General features: G+C 57.2%; 3 protein-coding genes across 7 annotated transcripts; all 3 read right to left on the reverse strand.

The window, feature by feature from the left end:
• Positions 1 to 414: 414 nt before the first annotated feature.
• On the reverse strand, positions 415 to 3,636 carry SLC2A4RG (SLC2A4 regulator). Of its 2 annotated transcripts, none has more exons than XM_042930086.1 (8): positions 3,462 to 3,633; positions 2,978 to 3,138; positions 1,955 to 2,064; positions 1,346 to 1,524; positions 1,173 to 1,273; positions 809 to 1,073; positions 633 to 724; positions 415 to 546 (listed from the first exon to the last, which is right to left on the reverse strand). In XM_042930086.1, exons 1-8 carry the CDS (start codon positions 3,570 to 3,572, stop codon positions 435 to 437), a joined length of 1,131 nt encoding a protein of 376 aa, XP_042786020.1. In that variant the 5' UTR covers positions 3,573 to 3,633; the 3' UTR covers positions 415 to 434. The 2 variants fall into 2 exon arrangements, with proteins under 2 accessions (XP_042786020.1, XP_042786021.1); XM_042930087.1 differs by having other exon boundaries at positions 439 to 546; positions 826 to 1,073; positions 3,462 to 3,636.
• A 653-nt stretch (positions 3,637 to 4,289) lies between these two features.
• Positions 4,290 to 7,100, reverse strand: LIME1 (Lck interacting transmembrane adaptor 1). Of its 3 annotated transcripts, XM_042930090.1 has the most exons (6): positions 6,853 to 6,924; positions 5,846 to 5,964; positions 5,638 to 5,695; positions 5,480 to 5,567; positions 5,015 to 5,355; positions 4,294 to 4,932 (listed from the first exon to the last, which is right to left on the reverse strand). In XM_042930090.1, the coding sequence occupies exons 2-6, from the start codon at positions 5,941 to 5,943 to the stop codon at positions 4,696 to 4,698; spliced, it is 822 nt and encodes a 273-aa protein (XP_042786024.1). In that variant the 5' UTR covers positions 5,944 to 5,964; positions 6,853 to 6,924; the 3' UTR covers positions 4,294 to 4,695. The 3 variants fall into 3 exon arrangements, with proteins under 3 accessions (XP_042786022.1, XP_042786025.1, XP_042786024.1); XM_042930088.1 differs by lacking the exon at positions 5,638 to 5,695 and having other exon boundaries at positions 4,290 to 4,932; positions 6,853 to 7,100; XM_042930091.1 differs by lacking the exon at positions 5,638 to 5,695 and having other exon boundaries at positions 4,293 to 4,932; positions 5,480 to 5,583.
• Positions 7,101 to 7,541: 441 nt separating this feature from the next.
• On the reverse strand, positions 7,542 to 24,086 carry ZGPAT (zinc finger CCCH-type and G-patch domain containing). 2 transcript variants are annotated; one of them, XM_042930404.1, is made up of 7 exons: positions 24,006 to 24,086; positions 22,925 to 23,552; positions 10,030 to 10,163; positions 9,662 to 9,817; positions 8,671 to 8,790; positions 8,185 to 8,584; positions 7,542 to 7,970 (listed from the first exon to the last, which is right to left on the reverse strand). In XM_042930404.1, the coding sequence occupies exons 2-7, from the start codon at positions 23,506 to 23,508 to the stop codon at positions 7,832 to 7,834; spliced, it is 1,533 nt and encodes a 510-aa protein (XP_042786338.1). In that variant the 5' UTR covers positions 23,509 to 23,552; positions 24,006 to 24,086; the 3' UTR covers positions 7,542 to 7,831. The 2 variants fall into 2 exon arrangements, with proteins under 2 accessions (XP_042786338.1, XP_042786337.1); XM_042930403.1 differs by lacking the exon at positions 24,006 to 24,086 and adding an exon at positions 23,879 to 23,943.
• Positions 24,087 to 24,091: the final 5 nt, after the last annotated feature.

The raw sequence follows: 24,091 nt of genomic DNA on the forward strand, positions 1-24,091 counted from the left end.
GACTCAGGGCAGGGAGGGCAGCCACCCCCAGGGACCCCGGGCCAGGGGGACGGCCGTGAGGTTGGCTTTAGTGCAAAAGGCTGGTTTCTTCAGAGGCACTTTGAGTGGCAAGAACCCCTCCCCCCCAACCTCTGGGGGTCCAGGGTCACCAACTTCCCCCACTGTTAAAAAGTAGACCCTGCAGCTGGGAGAAGCCCCAGGCTGGGGAGTCGGGGGTAGCTTATTTTTTCCTTTAAAAAGTCCTGGACAGCAGGCAGCAGCACGGTGTGGGGCATGGGGGTGGGTGGGGGGCTCAGTCCAGGAAGTGCAGGTGGGGGTGGGGGCAGGGAGCACGGGCACAGAGAGGTGGGGGGGTGCAGGGGCCATGGCGGGGCTCAGTCCAGGGAGCGCTGGCATGGGGGCGGGGCGGGGGGCGGGGGGCGGGATGGGGGGGCTCAGTCCAGGAAGCGCTGGCACGCCTTCTTCCAGCGGCAGGCTGTGCACCACAGGTGCCTGTGATCCATGCCATACACCTTCCGGCACTTCTTGGCATCACCTCGGGGCTTCCTGGGGGGACACAGAGGAGACGGGGGCTGATGCGGGGCTGGGAGCCTCCGCCCGAGGCCTGCCCTGGCCCCTCCACACGCACGCACCTTGGGCTGGCGCCGAGTCTGGAGGGCGGGGTTGGCACACAGGTCCTGACGGTGGTCGGCTGTGGCTCCAGGCGGGTGGGGGCCAGGCAGCCCTGAGAGGAGACACAGGCGTGTCCTCTCCCCCGTCCCGAGCACCCCGAGACTCACCCCGAGCTGCTGCCTGTGGCCTCACCCACCTGGTAGGCGTCGTCACCTCGGCGCGCCTCGCGGGGTGCCACGGGGCTCAGCACCGGAACCGGGGGCAGGGCCAGCGGGTGCAGCAGGCTGGACAGGGTCCGAGGCTCTGGCAGCTCCAGGCGGGGGGAGGCGGGGGGCACGGAGGCCGCGGGGGACGCTGGAGACAGGCCGGACAGCCCGTCTGCCAGCACATCCATGCCAACGTCCAACTCTGTGTAGTAGAAGTCCTCCTCCCCGTCGCTCTGCTCAGGCTCTGCCTGCCGCCTGCTGGGGACACGGCCGGGGGGTGGGGGGTGGGGGGGGGAAGCTGAAGCACTGGGCTACGGGGGGCTGCCCCGCCCCCACCGGCCAGCCCCATCGCACCCCAGGTGCACCAGGCGGATGTGTCTCTGCATCCCGGAGGCCGTGCTCAGCACTTTCCCACACCGCTTCCACAGACACTGGAACAGGACCCGCACGGAGCTCTGGGCGACAGGGGCTGGTGGTCAGGCGTGGCCACCACGTCCACCCTGCCCTGAGGGCTGCCTCAGGCTCACCTTTCTCTTCTTTGGGGCAGGTTCCCCGAATAGGAAATGGGCTGCCTCGGAGGGCAGTGGGGGTGAAGGGATAGACGGAGAGGACCGGTCACTGGCCAGGTCCCAGCCCCAGTCTCCGCTGCTGCCGCAGCTGCCCAGTGGCCGCACCAGGGCCTCCTTCCAGGGCTCCAAGCCAGGCTCTGTGGGGACACACCAGCACCCGTGTTAGGGCTTTTAGCGGGCTCAGCCTGCTCCACGGAACCCGCCGCCGCAGGGCCCTTAACTCTGGGCCTCCACCTGTTCGCCTGTTCACTGGTGAGCCTGGCGGGAAGGCGGTGGCCGGGAGAAGCTGGCGCAGCACAGGGAAGGATAAGCAGAGACATCCTGTGTGGGGATGCCCAGCCCGCCAGGTGGAAACGGATCAGAGAGGCCCGCACACCTGTGACACTGGCTTTGGCCTCAGTGAGAGGCACTGGGGATCCTGAGGTCTATTTCAGGCCTGGAGAGGTCTATTCACAAAGTGGTCTTCCAGGCCAAGGGCGACTGCTTGCCCCAAGGGGGAGGCAACTACGGTGTCCTGGAAAGACAGTGGTCCTGCCTCCCTACCCAGGCCGGGTGTCCAGGTCTCACCTGGGCTACAGGCTGCAGCTGGGGCCCCCAGAAGGAGGGTGCTGGTGGACAGACTGGTGAGGGCTGCCGCAGCCATGACCTCGTCCAGCCGGGACTTTCCTGGGGGGTCTCTGGAAGAGACGCGGGTGGCATCCAGCAAATACTTCAGGCATCTCTCCTGGCACTGCGCACGCGTGCATGCACGCACACGTGTGTGCGCACAAGCGCGCAATCAGGCGCCCGCTCCCTCCCTCCAGGCACTGGGCCGGAGGCCCATCTCCACCCCCCAGCTCAGGTTACAGAGCCCCAGATCTCCAGGAACCTCTGGGAACATGGCCTGGGCTGGGGTCTCCCCAAAGTCTGAGTTCTCTGCAGCCTGGGCTTTGTTCCACAGTGACTTCTTCAGGGCCTGGAGCTGCACGGGGGTCTGAGCGCCGCCTCCCCCCAACCAGGCCAGGCCAAACCCAGCCCTCCTCCCCCAAATCACACATTAACCAGCGTTGTGCAACAGCAGCTGCGGGCCCATGCCAGGCCTGGAGGGGAGGGAGCAGCCAGCAGTCGGCAGCAGCTAGGGCAGACTGGGCTCCAAGCGCAAGCAGAGAGTCCCCAGGCCCCAACAGGCCAGGCCAGAGCCCGCCTCTACCTGAGAAGCCGGCCCCGGGTGTGGGGCACCCAGGAGGGTTTCAGGCAGGGTAGGAGCCGGCAGTCAGAAGCCCTGGGATTCCTGCACCGTCAACCTCACGCCAGCCTGGCAGCCTCTACTGCACAGATTGACAGGGGCCCCCTCCCAGCCCTGAGCTCTGGCCCCAGAGCTTGGGGGGGCACAAGGAGCGCTATATATTGCTAACTTGTGCTCAACTCTTCCAGGGCTGGGGAGGGGGACACAAAGTCCAGATCGGGGCCCAGACCTGTCCTCCACCAAGAGCCCCGCCGCAGGGTGGGGTTCAAAAAGGCACGTGCCCGCGCCCCACCCACCACCCCTGCACACGCCAGCGCACGTGTGCGCACGCCCACCTCGGCCTGGCGCGCGGGACCCTGGCTCACCTCTGCGCTGGCACCGGGATGTGCGCCGACGGCGTCGGGGGCCCCGCCGCTCCTCCCGCCCCCGCCCACGTCCCCGGGACCCCCAGGTCCGCCGCCCGCGGCTCTGGCTCCTGAGGCAGCGCGAACTCCAAGCCCGCAAAGCCGCCGCCCACGGCAGGGCCCTGCGGAAGGGGCAGGCTCAGCGGGGGCGGTGGCTCGCGCGGGGCGGTGTTTCCCAGCCCCCACCCCGGATCCGCTCCGCACCCGCCCCCCAAACCGGCCGCGGCCGGTGGGAACAGCGCGGCCCCGCCCCCGGCCCCGCCCCCGGCCCGGCGCGGCGGGAAGAGCTCCCGGGCAGCCCCGCACTGCCAGGCCCGCGGACACGCGAGGACCTACGCGGCCGCCCCCGCCGCCCCGCCCCCGGGGGCCCAAAGTTTGTGCGGCCCCGACGCCATCTTTGCAGCGAGGGAGTTTTGTCGGCGCCCCGCCCTCCGGCGCCCGGTACCTGCGGCGGCGCGGGCACCGACATGGGCGAGGCCGCGGGGTCCCGGCCGGCGGCACGGGGCGGGGGGCGCCCGCAGCCCGGAACGGGCACCGGAGGGCGCTCGGCCTCCATGGCCGGCCGGCCGGCCGGGTGCCGAGGCTGCAGCGGCGAGGGCGGACGCTCAGGACACGGCCCCGGGCCGGGCCGGGCCGGGCTGGCCGGGCCGCCGACCCCCGCCCTCAATCGGCCGCCGCCCGCGCCGCGCGGCCGGGAGGCTGCCGGCCGGCCACGCCCCCTTCGCGCGGCTCGCGCGCCCCGCCCCGCGGCCCCGCCCCCGGCGCACGCCCATTGGCTCTCGCGCTGTATCAACATTCCGAGGCGGCCGGCGGCCGGGGCCAGCCGCGCTCCCATTGGCTTGTGCTCCGAGGCCCGGCCCCCGAGCCGGCCGCTCCCGCGCGGCCTGGGGAAAGGGCCCGGCTCGCGCGGCACCTCGAGCCCCCGCCGGCCCCTCGCCCCTGCGGAGCTCCAGGTGCCAGCGGGACCCCGCCGCCGGGGAGGGCCGGCTTACTCGCGGGTGTGCCCGCGCGCGGAGTTGCCAGATCCGGGGAAGGGGCCGCGTCTCCTTGGCGGGCTTCCCGGGACCAGGTTATTCTTTAACGCACGACTGCCCACCTACCCCCACACCTTATGTAACCCCAGGGGCTGCGTGGCGAGGCCCTCTCTAGTGTTCAGGGTCCAAGTCCCACCCTGGGGCGGCCAGCTTGAGGGCCGGCTGCAACCCCCGCTGAGACCAAATGAGCTTGGGGACCGCCACTCCTGGGGTTTGCCTCCCTTCACCACACCGTCTTCTGAAACTGACCAGCCAAGCACAGCTTCAGGTGACAGGGCCCAGGCGCCCCAGGCAGGAGGGTCCTTCTAGACAATCCCCGACAACCTTCCCGGTCTTCGAGAAGAGCAGACTGCGAGGCACGGCTGTATTCATCCTGTGCTGGGTGTTTATTAAGATCTTGGGAAAGGCCAAAACGCCATGGGGGCCAGGACCCCCAGGGACCTCACAGGCTAGAAGCCTTGGGATCTGAACTTTGCGCTGCCAGCTGTGGGGGGAGGGGCAGGGAATAGGCGTTGGGCACTACTTTGGAAGGAGGACCGTCTATACTTGGTTGTTCAAGGCAGATGGGGGTTGGATGCCCCTCTCTGGGCTGAAACTGGGGAAGCAGGGAGCCCCCATGCCCTGCCTCTGTCCTCTTTTCTTATGCTAATAGCTACAGCCAGAGGGCTCCGGGTGCTCAGGGGCCCCCATCTCCTGGATAGTCTCGTACACATTGTCTGGGAGGCCATCATCCATGCCTAGGCCCCTGAGTGGGAGGGTCTCGTAGGCCTGGTCACTTCCCAGAGCCGGAATTTCTCCTCTGCCCTTGGGGTCCATCTGATCTGTGGCAGGTCCCAGGTCCCTCTTCTTAGGCTTCTTAACCCTGGAGTACAGGATGTCCACCTGGAGAGAGGAAGCCCACTCAGGGAAGGGTCAACATCACCAAGCACTCCCCCCCCACCCTACCCCGTCCACTCTACTTTACCTGAACAGCTGGGGTCACCTCGGCCTTCCACTGCCTGAGGCTTCGGGGGCCTTGATCTGTTCCCTCGAGCTTCTGGATACAGGCATACTCAGCCACCCTGGGTCCAGCCTCAGGCCCGGGCCTGGCATGGCTGCTGGTCAGCCGTGCCCCTGCCCACACCACAGGGCGGGCAGCCAGCCCCACATTGGAATAGGTGGCCTCGGGGCAGATGGAGGGCAAGGTGGCAGCAGGCGTCGCCTGGGGCAGTTCCCGGTGTGAGAAGGCTGTCAGAGGTCCGCTGGTGCCTCTGGGCACTTCCAGCCATCGTGGGTGCAGGATATCCATGCTGGCAGGCCGAGGGGCTAGGGGTGGGGTCAAGACAGAGGTCACTTGGGGATGGGGGGCTGTTTGGGTAGCCTGGGAGCAGCCTAAGGATGCAAGTCCCACCCCCCCGCAGCCCCGTCTGCCTCTCCCTGCTTGGCTCACCCCTGCAGCTTTTTGGCCCCCGGTGCAGCTCATGCAGTCTGGTGTCCGACTTGCTGAGGGAGCAGAGGTGGTGTTGTCTCAGCAGTGACTGGGGACAAGGAAGGCTGGTGGGTCCTGTGTTGGCCCCACCCTGGCCCCGGGGACAACCCGGCACTCACCACTTCCACTGGCATCACACAGCCCTGGGGCCCGGCCCGCGACCTCTGCACCCGCTTCCTAGGGGCAAGGGGCTCATCAGGCCAGGGAGGCGGAGACGGGGGACTGAGGTGCCAGCCTCTGGCCCAAGGTCTAGTAGGGAGGCTCGTGCAGAGCCAGACCCGCCTGGAGCCCTACCCCACACCAAACCCGGGCCAGGGATGAACATACCTGTGGCAGGCTGTGCACAGTGTCCACAGCCAGAGGAACAAGGCAAGGCACCCTAGGACCCAGAGGACAGGAGGGGCCGAGGGCACCTGTGGCCCCATCCTGTGAAGCCACAGCTAGGCCTGGGGCAAGAAGACAGGGATGCTGGGGGCTGACTGACGGACCGGGCACATACCTGGGAGCCCTACCTACTTTTGCACCTCAAGCTGCTGGGCAGTCCCCTCCCCCTTGGGTGCTCTGACTCAGCACACAGGAAACCCCAAGACTCCACAGCCCCTCCTTCCTGCAGAAGCATGGAGGACGAAGCCCCAGCAGCCACCTTCCTAACTCTGGCTGGGGGCCCCTGGTGACATGCGAGGAGGTGTGCTCTGCTCGGCCTCACGAGTACCTAAGTCGGTGTGGGTGACCCAAGTGGTAGCTGAACATGGCCAGTGAGGAGGGGCAGGGGAGCTGCGACCAAGCCAAGGGCCTGCTCTGCTCACCATAGTCTAAGCCTGGGACCCGGGGAGGCCCCGAGGTCACGCCTTTGGCCCCCCAAGGCACAGCCACAGACGCAGGTGATGCCCCCCTAGCCATCTACTGCAGAGCTTGGCCCCCTGAAAGGCTGGAAAGGCAGGGGAGGGGTCAGCAGGCAGGGGGAAGTTGCTTTGGCCCCTGACCACCCCCACCCCGTTTCTCCCTGGCTCTCTCTCCCTTCCGACTGTCCCCGTCATCGGATCTGTCTGCTTCCCGGGATCCTAGAGCTGCTGGGGTGCAGGTCTATCCCGCAGTCAGCACAACCCTTCGTAGCACAGAGACAGGGGGTGGGGTGTCTCTGGAGACGGGGACCAGTCTGCCCAGACCCAGGGAGTGGGCTCACCGCGCAAGAGGGTCCAGGCTGGCTAACCTGGCCCCAGTGCCCCAATCTGGTAGGGCCTAGTCCTCCCAGACCCCAGCCCTCAGCCGCCCCCAGGAGGCCACCAAGGGGTCTGGGGTTCCAGTCGGGTTAGAGGCCGGGAACAGGCACTTACCAAGGCCCTGCGCACAGTAGCTCCTCCTCGGCCCCGGCTGGAGCAGGCCCAACGGCTTGGGCACCTTCAGAGGTGCCCTTGTGCAGACCTCAGCGGAGCTCCCCACCCACTTCCTGCCAGCGCATCGCCCCACATCTCCCCACATCTCGACACGCAGCCACTCAACCCTCTGCTGCCGCTGCTCCTGCCGTAGCCCCCGCGTGGGATGTAGACACTACTACTTGGTGGGTGTGTGCAGCAAGCCAGCACCTGCTCCAGCAGCCTAGCTCACGTGGTCTCCACCCATGAGGAGGTGGGCCTGCGCTGGTAAGGTGACAGGCACGGCACGGGAACTGGGCGGTCCCGTGGCCACCAAGCCCTGGGCTGAACACCGCCTCTCAGGCTTCCAACCCACCCCGCCAGAGCCTTCTGCTTCATTGGCAGTGCCTCCCAAGGGCCCCTCACCAGCCGCAACCTTCTCCTTGAGGCTGTGGCCTCAAGCCCCACACATTAGTGGGTGTCGGGCAACGGGGGGGCACTCTGACCCCCCTCAGACCAGCTGGCAGAATCCCATCCCAGAGAACGAAGAGAATGCCAGCACTCTGGGCCCTCTGCCTCTGGACAGGGGGCAACAGCCTCACTCAGGACCCCCTAGCCCGGACCCACGGCCCTGTGCAGAGATCCCTTTATCCCCAAAAACCTCACAAGCCTGAAAGACACAACACAACACTTTAATGTCCTTGCTAAAGAGACTCCCTAAGACACTGGCAGGTGGGCCCAACGGGCAGGCAAGTGTCCAGAAGTGAGCCCTGCAGGGCCGTCTCCATTCAGCAGCGTCCACGTGCCCTAGGCCAGCGAGAAGGCTGACTGTGGGGGCTGGCCTGGCAGCAGGCCGGCCCCTCTCCCAGCGGCATCCGGTTGCTGGGTGACGGCTGGTCTTCCAGAAGGCAGCCAGGAGCTGGGGTCCCTGAGCTCTGTCCGCTGTGTGTGCCCGGGGTTTCTAGAACTCCGTCATCTTCTTGTGGGTGTCTGCTTTCCTCTGCTCGAGCTGCAGGCCTGCCTCCTGGGCCTGGAGCTGCCCCAGCTCCCGCTGGGCTCCCGCCAGCCTCTCCTGCAGCTGGGCTGCCGTCACACTGTGCCTAGAGAGGAGCCTGCCATTCAGGATGGGCTGCTGGGCCACGGCCACCGAGCCCCCACAGCACCGTGGCCACTGCCCGTCCTCCTCCCGTCATCCAGACCCTCCTCAGACAGCCACCACCCTCGGGTCAGAGCAGGCTCCTGCGTATGAGCTGTGGGCCGAAGGCATCCCCACCCTGGGGCGGCCCTCTGCCCTGACTTTGGCCCCACACGTACCGGCCGGTGTTTCGGGCAAGGGCCTTCTGGATGCCCCGGATGTCCCGCTGGGCTTGCTCGATCTTCTTCTCAGTCTGGAAGAGCCGCAGGCTCAGGGCCCGCTTGGCACTCTTGCTGGCATGGTACGTTTCCTTACTGCCCCTCCTCCCTGGGGAGGCCACCCCCGCCTCCAGGGTCGCAGGGGCCCGGCTCTGTAGCTTCTCGTTCAGAAAGTCAAACACGCTACGAGGGGGAGGGCGTCCAACCCCTCTCCGCGGGCATTTCGGGGGCCTCTGGATGCCAGCCTTGCTGCCCTTCGTCCTCTTGTGCAGAATCTCTGCGCACTGGTCCAGCGACTTCCCCCGAGGCAGCACCACGGCATGGATGGGCTCTACCCGGCCCTCTGCATGTCGGCCCAAACCTGGGGGCACACAGGGCTAGCGCTACTGCTGCGGGACCCCTGAGCTGCGCTGTGACACCCGCCGCCCCAGTGCAGCACATACTCACCCTTGCCAAACTCATAGCCCATCTTGGCAAGGAGTCTGGAGCCAATGCCCCGTGTGTGCACCTCCCAGCCGGCGAAAGCAGAGCTGCAGGTCCCGTGGTCGGCAGCACTGGGTTCCACCACTGCGGGAAACAGGGCGACGACTGGGCCCCACTGCCCACGGAGCACCTGGGCTGCAGCCAGCGTCAGCCCCCGAGCTCAGCTCTGGGTCGGGGCCGTGATCCCCTGCACCTCGGGCTCCCCGCTGGTCGCCCAGGCCTGTCGTTGGCCCGTGAATCTGAGGCAGGAGGCACGGCAGACTCTGGCCCCATCTGCTCCAGCCCTCCCCCCACAGGTCACACGGCAGCTCCTCGGCACACGGGCCCTCCCCCGACCTACCTTCTGGAGCAGGGAGCTCCCCTCGTCCCCTCGTAAAAAGTCATCGCCTACTTCACGGCTCAGTCCTCCCCTCCGCTACCGTGGACACGGGCTTTCCGAACCCACCAACTCACAGAACAGATCCCGCTGGAACGCCTCCCCCCTACATCCTGGCTAGACCCCTCGGGAGGGCGGGATGGCCCCGCCGGGTGCCCTTCTGAAACTCTCCTGCCCGCTGGCTGCCTGGACACGCGGACACCCGGCCCGTGTGGGGACCCTAGCGGAAGGAGCCACTCCTTCCCACACCCCCACGCCCCACGGGTCCTTTCCCACACCCCACGTGCCCAGCAGCCACAGCTTTGGTTTGCAGGGTGTGGACCTGTAGTGGTCACGTGCGCTCCTTGAAGACAAGACCTCGCACGTGGTCACATTTCCCCCCACCTCCCAGGGTGGGTTTCCATGCCTCCGCAGCACGACTGCACGCAGCCCCCTGAACACAGCCCGCCTCACTGTGGTCACTCTCTCCAGCCCTCTGGCGAGATGCTCACGGTCCCCGCCAGCCGGAAGCCTCTCGGGCTGCTGCCGCCACTGCCTCCCCACGCCCCACCTTCCTGGCTTCGGGGACGGCTGCCGTACCTCTGGCATAGCTGGGGTCGTCCGCATCGCCGCTGTCTGAGTCCGAGGACCCTGTGGGATCTGTGCGCAGTGGGGGCAGGATGCTGTCCCCCTCCACCACGGCCTCCTTCAGCAGCAGTGAGTCAAACTTGACTGTGTAGTAGCCGCTATCCACATCTGGAGGCAGGGGACGAAGACAGGCCAGATCAGTGGCCTCAACAGGGGGTAGGAACCACCCTGGAAGTTGGAAGGAAGGTGGGGCCAAGGTCAAGGGTGGTCTTGCTCCTCTGGGCACGGAACAGGGTCCTGATGCCTAACCAAAGGAGTGGTCCTACAGGAATGATCACACGTGAAGCACGGACAGGGCCTTCCCGGAAACGCAGCCTCACCAGTTATCCGGGCTGGGTACCAAAGGCCATCCTGCTGCTTGGCCAGACACGCAGAGCCAGTCTGTAGAGAGCTCAGGTCCGGGTCCTGGAAGGGGCGCAGCTCATCGACAGAGACCACCTGCCCATGGGAGAACCTGCCAAGAGAACCACAGGGGGCAGGGGCTCAGACAGGGCACAGCAGGGGCGAGTGAACCCAGGGCCATGTCCACGGTCCGGGCCGCAGCCTGAAGGGCGGGAGAGACGGGGGACAAACAGACACACGTATCCATGCACACGCACACACAGGCACATAAACATCTGCTCGCATGTGCGCACACGCACACACATAGGCACGCACACACGTACCCCTGCACGTAAGTACAGACACGTTATGTGCGTGTACACACGCACGCACACTCTCGGTCTCGGTGTGGGTCTGGCCGCTCCGAGGACAAGATGTCTCACGCTACGCTCCAGCTCTCTGGGCTATGGTGACTACGTGGCGGGCAGACAGCGGTGTGAACCCCACCAGACAGGAGGCCCCCGGCACGAGCAGATGATCAAGGCAGGTGTGTTTGTGTGAGCGAGCTCACAGGACGGAGTCCTTCCCAAACCCCGTAGGAGAACCCACTTGCGACAGTGATGTCCTGACCTTTAGTTATCAGCGAACCAGTGAGATTAAAACCAAAACCGAGAGAGGGAGGGGAGGGGAAGAGAGGAGGAGGAGGAGGAGGAGGAGGAGGAGGAGGAGGGGGAGAGAGGAAGAACCGTGGGGACAAAGGACTACAAGCTTCAACTCTGCCAAATAAAGGCATGAAAGACAACCACACATCCACTCTACTGTGCCGGCATTTCAAAGAGGAAACAGTTGTAACCCTACAAAAGCAATCAAGGACTGGCATTTACTCGGTGACACATGGCAGTCCTTCCGGGCAGGAATCGGCAGTGACAGAGGGAACGGCAAGGAAGGGGTGGGTAAAGATGGCCGCAGACACCTCCCTGCGGGATTCCAGGCAGCTCCTTCTCGTCCTGGACCGTCCTCAGGCCCTCAGGACACTGCCAATGACCGAGTGCAGCTGCAAGGCTGGGCCCCGAACGTACTGCAGTAGTGACTCCGCTTGAAAACCCTTCCTCAACCAAGAAGGACGCAGTGTGGTAGCAAACCCCACTGAATCCAACTAAATACCCACTTCAACACACACGCACGCACGCACACACACACACCCACGGACACCACCAATTACACTTTTCTGCAGGACTCTCCGGTGATAACAGAAGCCTGAAAATTCGGTACACTCCTTAACCTGGGAAAGTGGTTCTAGGAAATGATTCTAGAAAAATAATAATGAAAGTATGCAACGATGTGCCCCAAAAGATGTTAACCAAATACAAAAGACTTGGAAATAACCTACATTTTTTTTTTTAAGTTTTTATTTTAGAGATAGAGAGCATGCCAGCGGGGGAGAGGGGCAGAAGAAGAGAATCCAAGGGCAGGTCCAACACGGAGCCCACGACCCTGAGATCATGACCCGGGGCAAAATCAAGAGTCAGATGTTCAACTGACTGAGCCACCCAGGTGCCCTGGAAATGACCTAAATTTCTAACCTCAGGGAGTAGTGACTGGCATATCCACAAATGTGAACTTAAAACTAAGAGAAGAATGGTCAAGCTGATGGATGGAATGGAAAAGAGCACCGTGCACACAGCTTTCTGTGTGACGGGCAAAGAGCCACACACAAGGCATCAAAGGAGGGATGGCTGGTTTCATAAGGAAAAGATTAGAAATTGGCTTCCCACATAAAAAACCCAACTCAATCTCCTACATCACAACATTCACAGGAATACATTCCAGAATACATAACACTTGAACCTGAAAACAAGCATGTAGAACTATGAGGAAGCTTCTGGTTCCAGCTGTGGCCAAGTATAGAAAAACAAGGCTAAACCTCAGCGACATTGTCAAAACTCACAGCTTCAGAGCTCTGGAAATGAAACGAAACAGATGACACGCGGATAAGTCGTCATAGTTGAGGAAACGCCCAACTTTGGGGCGGAAAGGGAGCAGGGAGCGCCTGTGCCTTCGCCGTGGGGGCTGCCTCTTGCTTGCCCCGGGGGCGGAAGCGCGACAGGGGCAGAGACCCAGGGCCCCGAACACCAGCAGAGAACACCGATGGCTCGTGCTGGGAGCCCGGGTGGAGCGGGCACTGGTGTGTCACAGGGAGGTATTTACCAGGGATGTAGAGACGCTGAACACGAAAGAACCACAGAAGGGCTCCACCCGCGAGCATCCCCGATTCTCTTGGAAACGATGTGTGCGTATCGGGGGCTCCAAGAGACGCCACGGCTAAGTGAAAACAGACAGAGACTGGGGGCTGGCTGAACTATGGATGTGCCCCCCACCCCAGCCCACATAAGTTGACTGACTCATGGGGAGAAGCCTCCTTGGCAAGAGTGTTGGAGAATAACTTCTGCCCGAATCACTGGCTGGCCACTAAGCTATGCAGACACAGCAGCGACTCCCAAAGAGCCAAGCTAAAAAGGAAACACATATTAAGAGATCTGAGTAGCGGTATCAGAGGCTGCACCCTATGAGGGGTACAGACTCTGTAATGGGGCCCACAAAACATACTAAAATGAAACAAAATACTGAGGAAGACGATTCAGAGTCCAGAGTTGCTACAACGTATTACCTGAAAAGAACAGTTTTCAATAAAACTTGCGTTACACTCAAACAAACAGCAAGGTGTGACCCACAGTTAGGAACAAAAGCAGGTAAGAGAACCCGAGTGGGCCCAAGTGCTGAATGCGGCAAAGACCTCAACACAGATAGCGTATGTTCCAAGAACTAGAAACGTATGAAGGTGATTCAGGAAACTGATTCTTGAAACGTAAACGCCAAGTGTGTAAAAGGGAGGAAGGAGAATCTGCAGAGCTGGGAAGTCAACAGCCGAAATGAAACCCTCATCGGACCAGACACCCCTGGCTTCCGGTCTGCACGTCAGGAGCTGGGGAGTTGCCCCTTTGCTCCAACCAAAGGTGAAAGGCCGAACAAACCAAAATTCAAGAACTCTTCTTAGATCCGCAAGAGAGGGGAGGTCACGCGGCAAACTGCTCAGCCAAACTGGAGGCCAAAAGGTGAATGAGGAGAATCACCACTCGGCAGACCAGTGACCCGCCAGCAGTCACCACGGCAGGACCCGGAAGTAGAAAGACGACCTTCACTGTGGCTGGGTGTGGACAAGTCTGAGTTGAAGCCTCCAGAGTTTGTGGCTTTTACTCGGGTGAAGACTGGAGAAAACTCGTCTTGTGCCCCAGCAGAGGGAGGGGAAGGGGGCATATTCTGAAAACCTCAGAGCACTGGCTCTTCCTAACAAGGCCCGTCCTCAGGGGAGACTGGCGAACCAGAGCCTAACCGCACAGGAGGTCAGGGAAACGCCCAAATCCAGCCCAGCCTGGCCACCCTGCCCCACCTGACGGGGGTGGGGGGTGAGGGTCGTGATCCAGAGGCACCGGGATCTGGTTGGAGGACCGCAGACTGCTTCCCTCCCTCACATCTCACCACATTACTAAAAGCCCGTTGGAGCTATGGTTCCTTAAACCCAAAGACAAAGAAAAAATCCTGAAAACGGCAAAAGAGAAGGCACTCCTCATGTACAAGGGATCTTTAGGAAGGCTAACTGCCAATTTCTCATCAGAAGCAATGGAGGCCAAGAGGCAGCGGGATGACAGATTTAAAGTCCTGAAAGAAAAAAACCAACCACCTGTCAACCAAAATTCTACCTCTGGCAAAACTATCCTTCAAAAGAGAAATTAAGACATTCCCATATAAACAAAAGCTGAGGGAGTTTGCTGCTAACAGACCTGCCCCACAAGGGGTGCCCGTGTGGGTCCCTCAGGCCAAAGCAAAAGGACACTAGACGGTAACTCAAGCCATGCGAACGCTGACACAGGCCACTACGTAGGTAAACGTACAAGCCGGTGTTGCTGAAGAAAGCAGGAACGGAGGCACTGAGAAGCAAACGGCAGAAAGAAGGCCTACAGCAAACACAGAAGGAGGTGACGGGCTGACTCAATCAGAGGGATGTGTGACTCTTGATCTCAGGGTAGGGAGTTTGAGCCCCACGTTGGATGTAGAGATTGGTTAAAAATAAAATCTCTAAAAACAAAAAAAGAAGAAAACAAAGAACAAAATGACCGAGATGTCTTTGCCTATCAGTAACCACTTTACTTATTTTTAATTTCTAAAATAATTTTTTGTAATTTTTAAAATGCTTATTTATTTTTTTTTTAATTTTTAATGTTTTTATTTATTTTTGAAGGAGAGAGAGAGAGACAGAGCATGAGTGGGGGAGGAGCAGACAGAGAGGAAGACAAGAATTCAAAGCAGGCTCCAGGCTCTAAGCTGTCAGCACAGAGCCCGATGTGGGGCTCAAACCCACAAACTGTGAGATCATGACCTGAGCCAAAGCTGGACGGTCAACTGACTGAGCCACCCAGGTGCCCCTTATTTATTTATTTTTGATGGAGAGAGAGAGAGACAAAGCATGAGTGGGGGAGGGGCAGAGAGAGAGGGAGACACAGAACCTGAAGTAGGCTCCAAGCTCTGAGCTGTCAACACAGAGCCCGATGCGGGGCTCGAACCCACGAACCACACGAGATCATGACCTGAACCGAAATCCAGAGTCAACTGTTCAACCAACAGAGCTACCCAGCCACCCGTCAGTAACCACTTTAAATGTAAGTGAGGTAAACTCTAATTCAAAGGCAAAACTGGAAAAATGGGTAAAAAGAGTCATCAAATTCTATGCTATCTATAAGAGACTTATTTTGGGTCCAACGATGACAATATGTTGAAAGTTACTAATGTAGACTTTTCATAAAAGTGGTGTAACATGAACTTTTGAAAAGTGGGGGAATATCTGTACAGAAAATCCTAAATAGGGGATGAGCCTGCGTGGCTCAGTTGGTTAAGCATCTGACTCTTGATTTCAGCTCAGGTCATGATGTCACAATTTGTGAGTTCAAGCCCTGAGCTGGGCTCTGTGCTGATGGCGTGGAGTCTGCTTGGGACTCTCTTTCTCCCTTCTCTCTGACCCTCCCTCCCTCCCTCCCTCTCAAAAACAAATATATAAACTTAAAAAAAAAAAAACAACTTTAAATTAAAGAGGAAAATCCTAAGTAATCCATAGAAAGTCCTATTAGGGCTAATAAATGAATTCAGCAATATCACAGGATACAAGATCAACACAAAAATCAGTTGTATTTTAATACACTAGCAATGAGCAATCTAAAAACGAAATCTGGGGCGCCTGGGTAGTTTAGTCGGTTAAGCAGCCGACTCTCAATTTTGGTTCAGGTCATGATCTCACAGTCACTGGGTTCTGTGCTGAGTGTGGAGCCTGCTTAAGATTCATTCTCTCTCTCTCTCTCTCTCTCTCTCTCTCTCTCTCTGTCTCTCTGCTCCTCCCCAACTCGTGTGTGAGTGCTCTTTCACACACACACAAAAATAATAAAAATGAAATTAATAGGGGTACCTGCTGGGCTCAATCAGAAGAGCATGTGACTCTGGATCTCGGGGTCATTCGTTTTAGCCCCACGTTGGGTGTAGAGGTTACTTAAATAAGTAAAACTTAAAAAAATTTTTTTTAATTAAAAAAAAATGGAAGTGTTTCATTTATAATATTATCAAAATGAACAAAGTACTTTGAAATAAATTTGACCAAAACCTGAAAACTATACAATACTGTTGAAATAAAAGAAAACTTACATAAATAGAAAGACATCCCATGTTCATGGTCAGAAGACTTAAAACCGTCAGGATGGCAACAGTCCCCAAACTGATCCGCGGTTTCCATACATCCCTATGAAAATCCCAATGGTCTTTTATGCAGAAACAGACCAGCTGATTTTAAAATTCATACGGGGGCGCCTGGGTGGCTCAGTAGGTTAAGCATCTGACTTTTGATCTCAGCTCAGGGACTTGATCTCAAGGTCAAGTTCAAGCCCTGTGTCGGGCTCTGTGCTGGATGCGAATGAAGCCTTAGAGGCGCTTGGGTGGTTCAGTCGGTTGAACGTCTGACCCTGGATTTTGGCACAGGTCATGATCCCGGGGTCTGGGGATGGAACGTGCACTGAGCACGGAGCCTGCATAAGATTCTCTCTCTCTCTCCCTCTGCTCCTCCCCTGCTTGCACACACACACACGCATGTTCTTTCACAAATAAAGTTAAAAATAAACACATACTAAAATTCACATGTAATTGCGAAGGATCTTCGATACCCAAAAGAATCCCGAAAAACAGAGCAAACGTTGGAGAACTACCACTTTCTGATTTCAAAGCTCAATCACAACAAGGTAGCGCTGTCCTAAACACAGACGTACAGATGGATGAAACAGGAGACAGAGCTCAGAAGTAACCCCTCACGTGCATAATCAATGGATTTTCAACAAGTGGGTCATGACCACTCAATGGGGAAAGACCAGTCTTTTCCACAAATAGTGCTGGAAAAGCGACATCCACATACAAAAAAATGAAATTGGACCCTTACCTTACACTATTAGAGCATGTGACTTATAAAGGAAATAAAGTCAGATCACTATTAAGCTTTTCAACAATATCTCATGTAACAAGAAAACAGAGTAACATATTTAAGACATTCAAAGGAAGTTGTGCAAGGTGAGCATTTCACATCCAACGAAACTCATCTTCAAGACTAAAAGACACAGGGGCGCCTGGGTGGCTCAGTCGGTTAAGCGTCTGACTTCGGCTCAGGTCATGATCTCACAGTTTCGTGAGTTCGAGCCCCGGGTCAGGTCTGTGCTGACAGCTCAGAGCCTGGAGCCTGCTTCAGGTTCTATGTCTCCCTCTCTCTCTGCTCCTCCCCAGCTCATGCTCTGTCTCTGTCTCCTTCAAAAATAAATAAAAACATAAAAAAAATTAAAAAAAAAAAAAAAGACTAAAAGACACAAACAAAAATTTATCAGTGTGCCAGATCTCTGGGAATATTATTCCCGTGAGCCCGTCCTGAGGAATCTAATAGAAAATGAGCCTCAGACAACCAAACTGACTAGAAAGACACCAACATGTGGGACGCTGGTGAGCATGAAACACGCAATTCTTTCTAGAACTACGGCTGAGTGTAAGAGGAAGATGATGGCACAGGACACTGTGTGGTCGGACACTGTAGGACCACACGAGGTAGTCGTCAGTCATCCTACCAAAGAGAGGCTGTTGTGACTCTCAGTGTCACGTGTGTAAGACAAGATGAAACCAAGAAGTCCGGATGGGACATCTAGGGTCCGCCATGCCCTTGAGAACCAGAGAAGGAAATAAAGATGTGGTCCAGAGAAGATTAAGTAAAAATGCCACAGTCCTGATCTGAATTGGAAAGAGGAGTATGAATTCACAAGGTATTCTGTCCTTAAAAAATAGGTTCATGGCGTGTGCACACATGCTTACACACGCAGACGCACACATCCACCTAGACTTCTTAGCTCTGTGTACTGAAAAGACCCAGGACAATGACTGCCCAGTAACAAAGAGTATCCCAGTGCTTGCACTGTCTTGCAAAACCATCTCCCATTAAAGGAAACCAGGGCTGGGCACCTGGGTGGCTCAGTCGGTTAAGCATCCGACTTCAGCTCAGGTCATGATCTCATGGTTCATGAGTTTCAGCCCCACGTCGGGTGAGCTCGAGCCCCACTTTGGGTGAACACAAGCCCTGCTTCGTGTAAAACGTGAGCCCCGGGTGAGCCCCACTTCTCTCTCTGCCCCTCGATCACTTGCGCCCTCTCTCTCTCTCTCTCTCAAAAAAAAAAAAAAAAAAAGAAAAGAAAAAGAATAAGAAAAGAAGAGAAAAGGAAAAGAAAAAAACAAAGCCAGGGCTTCTTGGAGACGTCATTGATTCCACATGGGACAGCTTGAATCTCAATAAGGATCAGAATCTCAAGAGATTGAAATTTGTCAAATATACTGAAATCCATGAGTCCATAAAGATACTGGATATATTTTAAAAGCATCTTTTTAAGTTTATTTATTTTGAGAGAGACAGAGACAGTGCAAATGGGGCAGGGGCAGGGGCAGGGGCAGAGAGAAAGGAGACAGAGAATCCCAAGCAGGCTCTGGGATGCCAGTATAGAACCTGATGTGGGGCTTGAACCCACAAAACTGTGAGATCATGACCTGAGCTGAAACCAAGTCAGATGCTCAACCAACTGAGCCTCCCAGACACCCCTGGAAATATTTTTTTTAAACCTAATTCATTACTTTCTCACCGTGAAAGAAAACCAACTCGTTATCTTGGAAACTATGTAAAGAAAACAGGAACAGAATAGAGAACCCAGAAATGGACCCACAAACATATGGCCAACTAATCTTTGGCAAAGCAGGAAAGAATATCCAATGGAATAAAGACAGTCTCTTCAGCAACTGGTGCTGGGAAAACTGGACAGCGACATGCAGAAGAATGAACCTGGACCACTTTCTTACACCACACACAAAAATAAACTCAAAATGGATGAAAGACGTCAACGTAAGACAGGAAGCCATCAAAATCCTCGAGGAGAAAGCAGGAAAAAACCTCTTTGACTCTGGCCGCAGCAACTCCTTACTCAACACGTCTCCGGAGGCAAGGGAAACAAAAGCAAAAATGAACTACCGGGACCTCATCAAGATAAAAAGCTTCTGCACAGGGAAGGAAACAATCAGCAAAACTAAATGGCAACCGACAGAATGGGAGAAGATATTTGCAAACGACATATCAGATAAAGGGCTGGTATCCAAAATCCATAAAGAACTCATCAAACCCAACACCCAGAAAACAAATAGTCCATTGGAGAAATGGGCAAAGACATGAATAGACGCTTCTCCAAAGAAGACATCCAGATGACCAACAGACACACGAAAAGATGCTCAACATATTCATCACCAGGGAAATACAAATCAAAACCGCCATGAGATACCCCCTCACCCCTGTCAGAATGACTAACGTTAACAATTCAGGCAACAACAGATGTTGGTGAGGATGCAGAGAAAGAGGATCTCTTTTGTGTTGTTGGTGGCAATGCAAGCTCGTGCAGCCACTCTGGAAAACAGGATGGAGGTTCCTCAAAAAACTAAACAGAACTACCCTATGACCCAGCAATTACACTACTAGGAATTTATCCAAAGGATACAGGATGCTGATTCGAAGGGGCACATGCACCCCAATGTTTATAGCAGCACTACTGACAATAGCCAAAGTAGGGAAAGAGCCCAAATGTCCACAGACTGGTGAACGGATAAAGACGATGTGGTATATGTATATATACCCAATGGAACATTACTCAGCGATGAAAAAGAATGAAATCTTGCCACTTGCAACAACGTGGATGGAACTACAACATGTTGTGCTAAGCAATATAAATCAGAGAAGACCAATATCATACAATTTCACTTATAGGTAGAATTTAAGAAACACAACACATAAACATAGGGAAGGGAAGGAAAAATAAGATAAAAACAGCAGGAAGCAAGCCATAAGAGACTCTTAAATACAGAGAATAAACTGAGGGTTGCTGGCTGGGAGGTGGGGGGGGGGGGGTGATGGGCTAAAGGGGGTGATGGGCATTAAGGAGGAAGGACACTTGCTGGAGATGCCTGGGTGGTTCATTCAGTTAAGCGTCCGACTTCGGCTCAGGTCATGATCTCACGGTTTGTGGGTTAAAGCCCCTTGCTGGGCTCTGTGGTGACAGCTCGCAGCCTGGAACCTGCTTCAGATTCTGTGTCTCCCTCTCTCTCTGCCCTTCCCCTGCTTGTGCTCTGTCTCTCTTTCTCTCAAAAATAAATAAACATTAAGAAAAATTAAAAAAAAAAAGAGGACACTTGTTGGGGTGAGCACTGGGTGTTGTACGTAAATGACGAATCACTAAATTCTACTCTTGAAACCATTAATACACTATTATGTTACTAACTTGGTTTCAAATACACTATAGAAAGAAAGAAAGAAAGAAAGGAAAAAAAAGAAAGAAAGAAAAAGAAAGAAAGAAAAAAGAGAGAAAGAAAGAGAAAGAAGAAAGAAAAAAGAAAGAAAGAAAAAGAAAGAAAGCAAGCAAGCAAGCAAGCAAACAGGAAAATCCAGCATTTGTCCTGCATTTCCTATGTGAACTGTTAACACTGGGTAGCCAAACCACAGATGACGGAAAGCCTCTTTAAAGGTAATAAATGCAAAGGGACTGAAAGATGTCTGCTTTGCAATCCCCACCAGATCAGTGGATTAGGCACTTATCACCAAGGGATCGATCACTGCGAATGTCACCAAATGAGGCAGCAAGTAGCTCCTGATGAAAGAACCGTACACGCTGTCTTGCCGAAGAGTGTGAGCCTGCGTATGGTCCCCGGCTGCGGCTGCCCGCTCGCAGAGGGACGTGCTGGACCCCACCAGGGGTGTTCAGTGGCGGGGCCGAGGGCCCACTCCCTCAATCGACTGTGAGGCCAGGAAAGGCAGGCAGAAAGGTGTGGACGGCCAGATTCAGACACAGCAGCTTAGTGAGCGAGACTACACTAGGGCACTTACAAAACAGTTACACTTGGGTGATGAGCCCTAAGGAACACAGAGAGGCGATTGTAATAAAAGTCTGGAAGCGTGGGGATTTCTGTAGGAGAGAGCAGGCCATGTCTGGTTTGAGGTGCACGGAGGGGCCTCGGGGGTGGCGGCAGTTCTCACTGAGTGGTGACGGCCAGGGGGCTACAGTAATCCCCAGGCTATGAATTTACTTCCCACGTCTGATTTTATTTTGCGGCAAGATGAAAGTTTATACCCACTCTGAACTTACAACGTGTGACGTGCCATCTTAGATTCTTTGCACACATTGACGTCTTTCATTCTCGGAACCACTGTGAAAACCAGTTCTCCTTTCCGTTTTACAGAGGAGATCGAAACGTACAGACTAAGTTACAACCAACGTATCAAAAGCTACTCCACCTCACTAGCATCTAGAAGGTACAAATCCAATCATGATACCCTTTTCCCAGCTGTCAGCCGGCAGGAATCTGCAAGTCACGTGATGTTCCCACCGGTGGTTACAGAGAAGACTAAAGACAAGGACTGGGACACCTGGGACCAGAAACTGCATGTACTCTGCACACGGGCGACGTCACGTCCTGGGGAAATTCTCAGCGGGAACACAGAAGACACTGAGATGTTCACAGCCAGTTGTTTGTATAAATAAAAACTGGAAAACACCCCGAAGGAAACAGAATAAAGAGAATGTAGCGTTTCAGAAGAAAAAATAGCAGTTACCAGACACCTCTGTAAACACCAATATAGATGCCGCTCACAAACGTGCCTAGTGAGCAAAGCCAACTATAAAATGAACCACACCGTGTGAGACACTTGTTTTAAAAACAGCACAAACATGGGGTGCCTTGGGGGGCTCAGTGGGTCAAACCTCTGACTTCGGCTCAGGTCATAAGCTCACGGTTCGTGGGTTTGAGCCCCTCGACGGGCTCTGTGCTGTCGGTGCAGAGCCTGGAGCCTGCTTCGGGTTCTGTGTCTCCTTCTCTCTTCCCAAAATAAACGTTAAACACACGTGTATTAAACATTGAAAGAAAAAAAAACAGCACAAATACGCAGCCTTCGCATACACGCTCGCATCTGTGAAGAACACACACCAGAAACACAATGGAGTTGTGAGGATGACAGCCCCCTGAGGTGGGGAGGGGGCAGTAACAGAGTGGGGAGTCGAAGGGTGCTTCAACTTTACCTATTTTATATCACTTTTAAAAACGCAAAGGAAACGCGAGAAAATAGCTGATTGCTCCTAGGTGGAGGCGAGCGCTGTTGCGGGACGCGTTAGGCCTAAAGCTAACGCAGCAGCAGCTTGGGAAGGTACGGCACCCGGGGGCCATCTCAGAGCTGGCCTGTCCCCCGGCGCAGGCTCCCGCGCCACCTCCCCGAGCCCGGCAACCTCGGCCGTGGCAGGGCCCACCTCGCAGGGCTGCTGTACGGATGAGTTCACGCACGCGGAAGTCTGGGACCAGGGCCTGACCCGGAGGAAGCAGCGCCCGGGTGCGTCGCCAGGGGCGTGGAGGGGCCCCAGAGGGACTAACGGCAGAGAGGTCGGAGGGCTTACTGCTCTGCTCCTTGACCCACTTGCTCCCCAGCACGTGGGTGTGTCCACTCCGCGCACGCTCGTCGGGCACACCTACGGTGGATGCGCCCTTCCGTACGTAAGCTACGCTTTAGTAAAACTTAGAGAAAAAAAGAAGGAAAAATGTGCCAGAGAACGCTACGGGCCCAGCGGCAGTCTACAAGGAAAGACGCCAACCGAAGACCTAGGAACGGTGTCTCCGCACTACTGACTAAAAAAGAAAATTACCTGCGAAAGATTTCAGCAGATGTTCCTTCCAAAGACAAAGTAAAAAGGAGCAAAGGCAAAGTTACACACTTAAGAAACAGAAGACGTCGTTCCGACAGCCACGGAAATTTCAATGTAAACAAAACGTGACTGATAACCTTGTTGGGGTACACCCTTAAGTGTTCATAGGTGAAAAAACTAGTAGCTTCTAGAATCCGCTTTGAGACAAGCCAGAGAAAGCCACACAGCACGGGGAAAAGCGCTGAAGCAGACTGGCAAACGCCGGCCACCCAGGAGGCTGGGTGGCGGAGCCGGGGCGCTGGCGGGGACCTGTACTGCAGCGGGCTTCGCTCTGAACAAAACCAGCGGCGGGTGGGGGGCCGTTCTTTGCAAGGTAAGCCCTGCCACACTTCCCCATCTGCCCACGGAAATCCAGGGGGCACGTAAACAAGGACACGGCTGTGAGGATCCACCGGCCCCCAAAGCCCTCTCTCTGTCAGCACCCTGCGGGCAGAGGACCCACTGTGACCCTGTGCCCCTCCTCCCCCACTCCGTGGGCCCCCAGATGCAAAGGCTTTACCTGCAGTTCTCCTGGAAGCGGCACTTGCCCTCCAAGAAGAACGGGCAGGGCTTCAGGGACTTGTGAGTGGGGTAGAGATAAAGGACCCGCACGCCCGCCGAGCCGTCGTCCGCCTCCTCTGCGCCCACAATCATGGCGTTGTGGTACTCCAGGGTGCCCCAGGAGCTGTAGTAGGGGGCGTTCACCTTCCTCCCACTCCACTCTTCCTCCTCCTCGTCCTCTCCCTCTTCCTCCTCCTGCCCAGGCCTGCTGGGTTCCGGCCTGGCCTCCCCTTCAGGAGCCGTCTCCAGCTCTGCCCTGGGGGCTACAGACCCCTGCGCCCCCTCAGCAACGGCCTCCTGGAAAGCCAGGTACTCGGCATCGGCCCGGGCTGGGTGCTCTCCGTCCAACGTGGCCAGCAGCTTGCTCTTCCTGACGGACACCAGGCTGGCCTCGGTGAGCTCGATCAGCTCCTTCAGGTCCCCCTGCAGCTGGCGCAGGTCGGCCAGCTCCGAGGGATCCAGGCCGGCTCCCAGAGCCAGCTCCACCTGCTGCAGCTGGGCGTCATAGGTCCGCAGGGCGGTCTGCAGGCTCTCCTCGTCCATCCTGGACGGAACGAAGGCAGGGGCGCGTCCTCGGGGCCTCAGAGCTGCGAGGAACACAAGCCGAGGGGTCCCGGACCTGCCGCCCTTACTGCCGGGCTACCCCTGCGGGGCCGACGCCGCGCGCTGCGCCGACAGCTGCACTCCGCAGTCCTCGCCGCAGCCTATTCTCCCTCCCGTTTGGGGGACGAGAAAAAGGGCCGGCAAGGCCATCAGCTCCGAGTAGAAAAGCCGCTGGTCCCGCGGCCTCGGCTCCCCTCCCTCCGCGCCCGGCGCTCCCCGGCCCCGCCCCCCAGGTCACCCCTCTCCCCCCCCCCACCCCCCCGCCCCCGCGGCCTCCCCGGCCCCAGCCCGCCTCCGCTCGCCCTGTCACCTCCGGCCCCGGCCCCGTCGCCCCAGATCGCGCCCCCTCGCCCGGGCGGGGCCCCTCCGCCTCCACCTCCGCCTCCGCCTCCGCGCGGGCTTCCCGGCCGCAGCCATAGAGACCCCGCGGGCCTCACCGGCTAGAGCGGCCAGCGCACCGCTTCCGCCCTCGCAGCCCACCGGCACTTCCTCCCGAAAGCCGCCGCCGCCGCCGGAAGTGCCT

Source organism: Panthera leo, chromosome A3 (genome assembly GCF_018350215.1).
Source record: "Panthera leo isolate Ple1 chromosome A3, P.leo_Ple1_pat1.1, whole genome shotgun sequence".
NCBI lineage: Eukaryota > Metazoa > Chordata > Mammalia > Carnivora > Felidae > Panthera > Panthera leo.

What these genes read in the sequence shown, in the direction of transcription:
- SLC2A4RG (XM_042930086.1), bottom strand. Translation starts at nt 3,572, where the DNA reads ATGGAGGCCGAGCGCCCTCCGGTGCCCGTTCCGGGCTGCGGGCGCCCC. An exon ending in ATCCCGGTGCCAGCGCAGAG is followed by an intron (nt 2,065 to 2,977) that starts GTGAGCCAGGGT and finishes CGTCTCTTCCAG; the next exon opens with AGACCCCCCAGGAAAGTCCC. An exon ending in ATCCGCCTGGTGCACCTGGG is followed by an intron (nt 1,074 to 1,172) that starts GTGCGATGGGGC and finishes TGTCCCCAGCAG; the next exon opens with GCGGCAGGCAGAGCCTGAGC.
- LIME1 (XM_042930088.1), bottom strand. Translation starts at nt 6,997, where the DNA reads ATGTGGGGAGATGTGGGGCGATGCGCTGGCAGGAAGTGGGTGGGGAGC. An exon ending in CTGTGCACAGCCTGCCACAG is followed by an intron (nt 5,568 to 5,845) that starts GTATGTTCATCC and finishes CCTTGTCCCCAG; the next exon opens with TCACTGCTGAGACAACACCA. An exon ending in GGGGCCAAAAAGCTGCAGGG is followed by an intron (nt 5,356 to 5,479) that starts GTGAGCCAAGCA and finishes CCCCACCCCTAG; the next exon opens with CCCCTCGGCCTGCCAGCATG.
- ZGPAT (XM_042930404.1), bottom strand. Translation starts at nt 23,508, where the DNA reads ATGGACGAGGAGAGCCTGCAGACCGCCCTGCGGACCTATGACGCCCAG. An exon ending in CGCTTCCAGGAGAACTGCAG is followed by an intron (nt 10,164 to 22,924) that starts GTAAAGCCTTTG and finishes TTCTCTTGGCAG; the next exon opens with GTTCTCCCATGGGCAGGTGG. An exon ending in CTTGCCCGAAACACCGGCCG is followed by an intron (nt 7,971 to 8,184) that starts GTACGTGTGGGG and finishes GCTCCTCTCTAG; the next exon opens with GCACAGTGTGACGGCAGCCC.